The 9,387-nt window shown below is 29.9% G+C and overlaps 1 protein-coding gene across 1 annotated transcript; it reads left to right on the forward strand.

Moving 5' to 3' along the window:
* The first annotated feature begins 5,821 nt into the window (after window positions 1–5,821).
* Window positions 5,822–8,807, forward strand: LOC129966331 (uncharacterized). The gene is made up of 3 exons (XM_056080751.1): window positions 5,822–5,930; window positions 7,334–7,426; window positions 8,433–8,807. Exons 1-3 carry the CDS (start codon window positions 5,925–5,927, stop codon window positions 8,805–8,807), a joined length of 474 nt encoding a protein of 157 aa, XP_055936726.1. The 5' UTR covers window positions 5,822–5,924.
* The last annotated feature ends 580 nt before the right edge of the window (window positions 8,808–9,387 follow it).

The raw sequence follows: 9,387 nt of genomic DNA on the forward strand, positions 1-9,387 counted from the left end.
AACTTTCTTACCTTGATAATATTTAAAGGCCGGATATTTTTTACAAATTGTGTAATGTGTCAAACGTGATGCAAAACGTTCAAAACTCCATATGACCTAGAATTTCTAAATTTGCACAATATGTACTCACTAAGAAAGATTTTTTTTTCAAAGTCTAAATTAGATTTTCAATTAATAAAGTCTAAATTAGAATTTATAAAAAAAAATTCTGAATAACTTCACAGCATATTATGAAACAGAAACAATTTTTACACTTCAAAACGGAAAATATGTAGCTTTTTAGGAATATGAATATTATTTCCATACTGATATTGTAGAATATAAAATATATTCTACAATATATTTTATATTCTACAATATATAATATATTGTAGATTTCAAAAAATCTTTAAATAAATTTTTAAGTATATTTTGCGATAACTACCAATAAGTAAGTGGACACCTGTGATAAAAGAGATAAACGCAATTTATTCATATAAAATAGTTGGTAGAGCCTCCACCTGAGGCAGTTACAGTCTTAACCCTCCAGGCACAAGTATTGGTGATGGACATCGATATTTTCTTCCACTCGATTTGGAAAAGACATGTCAATTCTTTCACCGATTTTGGACGGTTGCTGCACCCTTTAATTGGGTGATCCAACTCGTCCCAGAGGTTTTCTATAGGATTCAAGTCTAGAATCTGAGTAGGCCAGTCCAGTCGCTTCACCCCATTGCCATCATACCAATCCATGGTGAACCTCGCAACATGATAAGTGATGTTGTCATTCTGGAATTAACAATGATCCAACCCATAAAATTTCCACAGCGTAGGAAGCACATTGTTGTCTAAAACCTTTTTCCACTCATTTGTGGTCCAATTTCGAAGTGCCTTGCACCACCTCAACCGAGCAACGCGTTTGGATTTTGTAATCAAAGGCTTAAGGGCGGCAGCAAGACCATGAGAACCTAGCAAATGTGCTTCTTTGCGGATGGTATTTATCGAAACAACAGTCCGGATCCCTGTTGAAATTCCTGAAGTATGTGAGCCATCGGTTTGGTGCGGTATTTCCTAATTTATTTGGACAGCACTTGTCGATCTCTATCTCTTAGTTTCGTGGGTTTGCCGGATCAAAGCGCATTCCAACAATCACCACTCACCTTCCACTTCTTAATCACAAAAGCCACTGTCGATTTTGGAATATTTAACTCACTAGATATATCCTTTAAGGATCGGCCATTTTTATGATATCCGACAATTACGCCTTTCTCGAAGTAAGACAGCTTTGAATTTCGTATCATCTTGTATGCGACTAATGCCAATACTGTTTCCTACACGATTTAAATACAGAAGGCGTAACGTAGATCAGGACCGCCTATATCCTTATTTGCATGGGTATCCATATCCTTGTTGGTAGATAGTGTATTTTCCTACCTTTGTTTTAATTACTGCAATTTACATTACTTTAAAATGAATTTGCGACGATATTAAACATTCTTTTTTTGAGTATTATTGTGTTTCACTAATGTTGCTACAGTTAAAAGCAAATTTGAATAAACAATTTAAAGACAGTTGAAACATGCCTTAAGTATCATGATTTGTTATTTCTGGCAAGTGGTTCAATTTTCTTTTTTAAAATTTTTTATTGGGGTAGTTAATTACCTAAACGATTTTTTTATTTTATTTAGATCACTTAAAAAAATCGTTTTTCCCCCAAACACTATCGCAGGAAATCAGGGTATTGTAAAAACTTAACAGATCAATAACAGATCTTCTCCAGCATTTTTTTTTTATTTAAAAAATTCGTTAGTAATTTTTCAGATATTTTGTTACGAAATATAGTTTTTACTTGCAGATAGTAATGAATTGAACTCACTTTTTTGTTGGAATAATCTATTCCTTGGTAAAGGTTAAAAAGCTCATGTTTAACTTGTTTCATATTTGTAAAGATGGCATTTTTCAATCAATTTCTCTCTCCCTACTGATGCTCTAATTTAAAACACTTCTACGTTGTTTAAGACTCTACATTGTTTTATTATTTCCAGAAGTTAATAATCACTTAATAATTAATTTAAATTAATTTTTGATTCTATAAGCAAGATGCACTCTGGCAGTGAATTAAAAAAAAACTTTTATCAAAGTTTTATAAAACATTGAATGTTATCAATCATAAATAAATGAACTAAAAACAAGAAAAAAATTTAAAAAATAAAAATAAAGCGATAAATAAATATTTTTACAGCAATAAAAGTGTATTTTCAAACTAGATTCTTTTTATTTACTTTTATAGACCGCACCCACTTAGCGATCATTGGCAATAGCACCCGAGTGGCATTTTTTCCGATCCTTCATCTTATTAGCTTTAAAATGTTACATAAACGCTCTAGTTTTGTTTTCATAACGACTCTGTATGGCTGGTGCATGGAATATCTACAACTCCGACATTCCCTCCGTTTCTCTAAGATACTGCTCCCAATATATATATCACTTAATATACATTCACTACAAGCCAAACTCGGACACCATAGGGGAAAAAAAAAAAAAAAAAAACGTGCTCTGCCAAAATATTTTAACTTAAATGAATCCTCAGAAATGCGAAAAGGTTATTTTAACAGCGAATTTATTGTACAGCTAAAATCAAACGCAATTCATAAATTATAATTAAAAATTTGAATAAAAGTAAAATTTGTGAAAAAGAGTCCGTAAGCCAAACATCTTACAATTAAGCACCAAATCAATGCAACCCTGGGTAAAAAATATTTCCACCTTTATAGTTAATTTGTTCATAGTATTATCTCAATTGTGTTATTTTCATTTGCTGTGGAAGTAAATATTAATTTAATTAAAATATAAAGATAAAGGAGCCAAACGAGCATTGAGTATGAAATTAGGTTAAGCATGCTAAAAATGGAAAGTATGAGCCAGAAATATCAGAGACTGTCCACAGAAGTCATTCAACAGTTAATGACATCATAAAACGCTTGGAAACCTATAATCAGGTGACAAATAAGATTAAGATAATCCATAATTAGATTTTCAAGGAATCAATATTTAATCAGAAAAGTAAAAGCAAATCCGTACCTTAGTGCACCAAACCTATTATTGCTGAAAAGGAATTAAGGAAAATTTTAGTCCACTATAAAAAAAAAAAAAAAATGCGCTCCATAAGGCAGATCTCAATAGAAGAAAAGCCAGACAAAAGCCTTTCATAAGTAAGCGAAATCAGTCTAAGACTTAAATTCGCAAGGAAAGAGAAAAAAAGGATTTTTCTTATTCGAAAACTTTTTTTATTTACTGGTGAGAGTAAATTCGACATTCTTGAATCCGATGGCAAGACATACGTTCGGAAAAAAATCTAATGAGGAATTTCGCATAAAAAATTTGAAAGCAACTGTGAAGGATGATGGTGGTTCAGTAATGGTCAGGGGCACGTTTTCAGCTACTGGTCCAGGAACACTGCATTTTATTGAAGAGAGAATGAATCAGAATATATACTTCGACATTTTAAAGAAAAATTTACAGCAATATCTGCTGAAACTTTCTCTTGGCAACAACTGGCGATTTTATTAGAATAATGATCCGAAACATAAAGCTTATCGAGTGCGTTCCTGTCTTCTATATAATTGACCTCCCCTCATGTACACTCCACCCCAAAGCCCCAATATAAAGTCCATCAAAAATTTATTGGAATACCCTAAAAAAAAAGTCCAGGAACATACCATGTCCTGTAAAGATGAATTGAAAATAGTGAAGTTGCAGGAATAAGAAAATATTGAACTTAACTTTTATGAAAAATTTGAGCAATCTATGAATAAATGCCTTAAAATAACAATTCATTTGAAATATTAATTTTTTTTTTAATCTTTTCCATCCGGGTTTGGCTTGTGCATTATTTTTTGTTTTGTTTTTTGCCATAATTTCTGGTTAAAATTAATTAATTTATATTTTTTGTTATTTGTTTTTATAAGGGCAATACATATACTATTGGAAATTCATTTAACTAGGTTCCTTATCATTTTTAGATTACAAATTTTGGCTGTATTAGTATTTTTTTCTATGACGTCCGAGTTTGGCTTGGAGCGACTGTATATCAATATGCAAAGAAATAGCATAGATTTAAAGCTAAGTGAGCCTCTGATTTTGCGCGTTTTTTATAAGTGCACTTGCTTTTTTATCACCACCATAATTTCTATAATACATCTTGCAGCATCGTATTTAAACATTTTTCTTTATTAATAGAATTAGTTACATTAGCGGCCCATTTTAAAGCAATACTATGACTATTTTGCGAGGAATCTCGTAATTTTCAATCGCAGCCAGATAACAACCTCCGCACCACACCAGCGGGATTTTTGTTAATGGAAAAACTGGAAGATTCAAATATCGAATGGTTTAATGTAAGATATCGTTTGAACTTCATCAGTGTTGTATTAATATCCCACTTCAAAGTCTACTCCTCTACATTATTATGGTTAGCTTGTGAAATTCGCATCAAAGATTATCGCTAAAGTAGCATTACCCCATCTATATTAAGAACAATACATCCAAACGTAGTTCTAATGCCATTAAATCAAAATTATCCAACAATCAACTCAATATATGTCATAAAATTTACTCCTTTCTAAGTAAAAGATTTATTGCCTTTTCTGTACAACATCTTTTGATAAGAATTATATCATTTTTCTAATATGCAGTATTTGATATTACTTTCTCACATGCAGTGTTCGAGAACAAGACCAAATACACTTGTAAAAAAAATGGGTATTTATATTCAAAGTTACATAGCGAGCGTAGCCCAGTAAATTGTATGAACTCTTTGAGACCAAATTTGTGTAATTTCCGAAACAAATAAGTTAATAAAATTTCATGTCTCATATTAATTCAAATTTATAATCATAAATTTCTAATTACAAATAATGAATAAAATAATAAATAACCAAATTCAGAAAAATCACATTTTGTTAGAAATAAGAGAATCACATGGCCTCCAGCCTCTCCGAGGGGTTAAAATAAATCCAATCGGATCAATAATAATAATCAATAAATCCAATCATCCCAAATAATAAAGCTGACGATGAGAACCAGGGAAAATAGATTCCATTACAAGTATCTCAGGCATATAGCCCTCAAGTAAAGTAGATACGTCCTATTATAGGCAAGAGGACAGTTAATCATTAGACAAATCATTATTGTAACACCACGGGAATCGAGAACCGACTTATTTTACAGCAACCTAGTATTCGAATGAATACGAGGAAAATTTTAAATCTTAACACTGAATTTGAAACAACCATTGCAGATCTCATAATTTTTGAAAACGGGCTATTTTTATTCCTATTTTCTTCAAAAATATTAGAATTTTCATTTCATAACACGCAAAAGAAGTTGAAAAATATCAAATAGAATTCGTGTTTGAAGGCAAAATTTAATAAAATTTGGGTTTCTGAGTTCTTCACATATTAACTAATGTATCCTCTCCCGTTATAAATAAAAATAAATCACTATTTCAAACTCTTAAAAAAATCTAATAAAATTGTGAAAAATTGAAATAATGACAAACAAGAGGTAACTGAAACAGAGGCGTTCGCAAGAGTTTTTATATATATAAAAACCCCTTTTAAATGTGCAATCAAAACGAGTTAAATCAAAAGCGAAAGTTATTCATTTCTGGGAAATCTAATACTGGACAGTGAATGACCTACAATATTCAATGACCACCTTGTCCTTGAGATAAACTCTTCTCATATATTTCTATCGATTTCACTTCGCATTTTAACGCTACGTCACTTCAAGATGAAGAGATCAGCATCAAGAAAAAGAATATACAAGTTTCGTTTTTGGTAATTTGTATAAAAAGGTCCGTTGGAACAGCAAAGTAGCAGAAAAGTTTCAGTCCATCAAAGCAACTTTTGCAATTGCTCCAGTTCCTAAGATCTCAAACCGCAATGAAAGTAAGTATTTGAGAACTTATAAGTTGATTTCTCATCTGTTACAAAAACTAAATTATGATGTCGGATTTCGCCAATAAATGGTTTTCTAGACTAGATTGTTCAAGTCTAAAATCAGAATTAGAATTTTTAATACCGAATTATTAAAATGTGTATCCGTTTCAAAGTTTCGTTAATTTTACATTATATTCATATAACAGAACTTCAGATATGGAAATAATACTTTATAATCTAGTCCCAGCTTTCAATTTTGTTACGCTCAATTGTTATTCTGCCTGATTAAAACTTCGAAAACTGTACTTAAAAAATAAATACTGAATTAGTTATAGTTATAAGTATGTTTTCTTTAAAAAAAGACAGAGAGAGAAATTCGAATAATTATTTATTTTACGTCAATATATGGTTTTTGAGTTTGATTTTATGGCGGAAAAGCTATTTTTGACCATGTTGCTACAAGTCGTAATAGATAAATTTCTGAAAAATTATATGAAAAGTAAAGAAAAACCAAATATTACAAAATAAATAGTTTTCTTCCATCAATTTTATTATTATTGTAAAAATTCTCTTGATTTCATTCAATGCTTAAAAATTTAAAGAATAATTTTTTCTTCTGAATTCAAAAATCCCCATATATATATAAACTAAGACTATTTTCGATATACAGAGTTTTAGTAGTAAGAATTAAAAATCAGAAGCAGATAAATCTAATACCATAAAAACAAACAAGCAGTGTACTATAATTATTTCGTTTTTTTCCTTAGCAATCTTTTAATGATAAAAATAAATGTCATCTTACTATTAATTTTATGGGAAGGATGCCTTGCATATAAAAATATGGATAACTCACATGAAAAAAAAATATATATATGCTAAGCCGTCAATTACTTTTTTATAAAATAATTGTAAGATGTTTTAGTAATAATGAAAAACGATTTACGATGATTGTTATAAGTAATGATAAAGAAAATTAATTCCATGTAGCTTGAGTTCTTTTAATACAAGAAAAGAAATGTACTTACTCAGACTTACCGAAAATATTTTCTATTCAGTTACCTGTCATAATTATCAAATATCAATCGGGTTTATTACAAAAATTCTAAATCGTTCTCTAGTTCTGATTTTTTCTCATATTTTGTTGTCAATTGCTGAACAGATATCAAAGTGAAACTTTTAGTATGTTAATATTAAAGCGCCAATATGCTTTAACCATACTCTGTAATAACCAGTATCCTGTCAGTTTCATTTGATGGCCAATTAAGTAGTTGAAATGCAGCGACGAACACCATATACCTTTGCATAAATTTTCCGATTTATATATTTCTTTCAAACGATATATAAATATATGTATTTTTTAAATATCGTCTTTGCTTCGTTTTAAAATTGATCTTATTTTATTTTGCTTTCAGGCTTACCTTATCTTAGCAGTAGTATTCACAGTAGCTCAGGCTACAACTTTGACGAATATACCAGTCAGAAATTACAGACAAAGCCAATTTCAGGTATAAAAAATTTTGTTTATATAAATACCGAAATAAATCGAAATAATTTACTTTTATAATCCTTAAGTTAACTTAAAAAATGAGAGCAGGGTATAAACAAATCAGTCGTACAAGTATTTAGTTTTTAGTCATAAAGAACCCTGGAAGATTGTAAAAATGTTATCTGCGCATATTCGTTTTCATTTCACGAGCATTCCTGATAAGAGTCTACGGTGAGATCCTGAATAATCAAATTAAAAAATATTTGGAAAAAATTATCTATATATACTCATTTTCAGTCTATATAAATTGAAGAAATTCTCATTTGTTGGTCATCTTAATTATTATTCATTAAAGTAATAATATAAAAAGTATATATTCATATTTCAAATGCATGATATAATCCAGTGCCCAAAGTGTTAATTGATATACAAAGGCATTGTTAAGAAACAAACCATTAAAAGAACTGAAGACTATAAAAAAATGGAATAGCATTCGAGTAAAGTGTTTTTGTAAATTCATTGATATAATCCTTTATTATTAGTTATTTACTTATTTTGGTTAGTTGGAAAAATTAAAGTCCCTCTACTTTCAAATGATTTATTAATAAAACAAGAAATCAAAATATTTGAGAATCGAAAATAACTTTTGGTAATTTATAAACGTCATCTAATATTTTTAACTTGTCTTAAATAATTATATTCGCTGTCTTTGCAAGTAACAGATTAAAAAAATGGAGAAAAATTCTAATTGATTGCAAAATCAAATAAAGATAATTAATATAGAAGTCTAATCTATGCTATCTTAACAAATCTTTCTAAATTATTCCATAAGTTGAAAATTTAATAATACCGCAATACTTTTGGAACAAAAATATTCATTAACCCCACCATGTAATTGAGTTTTAAAAATATCATGCAACTAAAGTTCCTTCTATTAAAGTTCAAATTAAGTAATATTTTTGCTTACATCACAATTAATGTTGTAATTATAGCAATAACAATATTTTCATCTTCTTTTTGGTCAGCCTGGTCAGCTAGGTTATTCTGGTCCTCGCGTAGCTATCGCTGGTCCTCGTGATGTTACTGAGAGCATTCACCAAGAATCAGGCAATCTGTATGCTGGACAGAGAGACGGACGATTCTTGACCAGAGACAGTACTGAAGGTAACTACGGAGAAATTCAGTATTCCATCCGTCCCGAACAAAGAGACTTCAGAGGCCAATTCCCCAACCAATACCAGCAACAACAAGGCATCAGACGATTCCAAGACAGCAGTGCCTATTACGGTTCTCCCCGTAATCCACAAATTTCCTACAGCGCTCCCCTGGCTAACACAAGGAGTTACAACCCTAGGCTGGATGCCACCGGAAATCCCCAGAATGAATACAGATTTTATTAGATCTGCACTAATACTCAAAAGTTGGAAAAGGAATTGATGGGATTGGAAGTATAATATAGTTTCGGCGGTTATGGTTTTCTAGAGTTCTATCTCTCTCTTTTTTGTAATTTTGATTTAATAAAATAGCATCGTAAAACCTGCACCTTCTTTCTTCAAAAAACAGCAGCACATACCATTGGAAAAATAGCTAAAATGATAACTCGTAAAAAAGATTATTTGCACAAATTGATTGAAAGAAAAAGATATTTTTCACTTGAATTGATGAATGTGTATTATTAATGTGTCCACAAATGTGTATTATTAAATTAAACGCAAGTATTTATTTTATGTAAATTCACCAATTATGTTATAAAATCATTAAACAATAAAATTATGTAAAAAACTTCTAAATCTTGAATAACAAAATGAACCAAATTTTTATTTTGATTTAAACTGTGCTTATATGTGAACTCTAAACAAAAAAATAAAATAAAATAATGTTACATTAAATTTACATAAGTATATAATAACATCATCCATAATATATATATATCGCCAAACTAGGCTGTTTAAAAGATAAGTTATTCCTGTAGTTTTAATA

The sequence above is a fragment of the Argiope bruennichi genome, chromosome 4 (genome assembly GCF_947563725.1).
Source record: "Argiope bruennichi chromosome 4, qqArgBrue1.1, whole genome shotgun sequence".
Classification (NCBI taxonomy): Eukaryota; Metazoa; Arthropoda; class Arachnida; order Araneae; family Araneidae; genus Argiope; species Argiope bruennichi.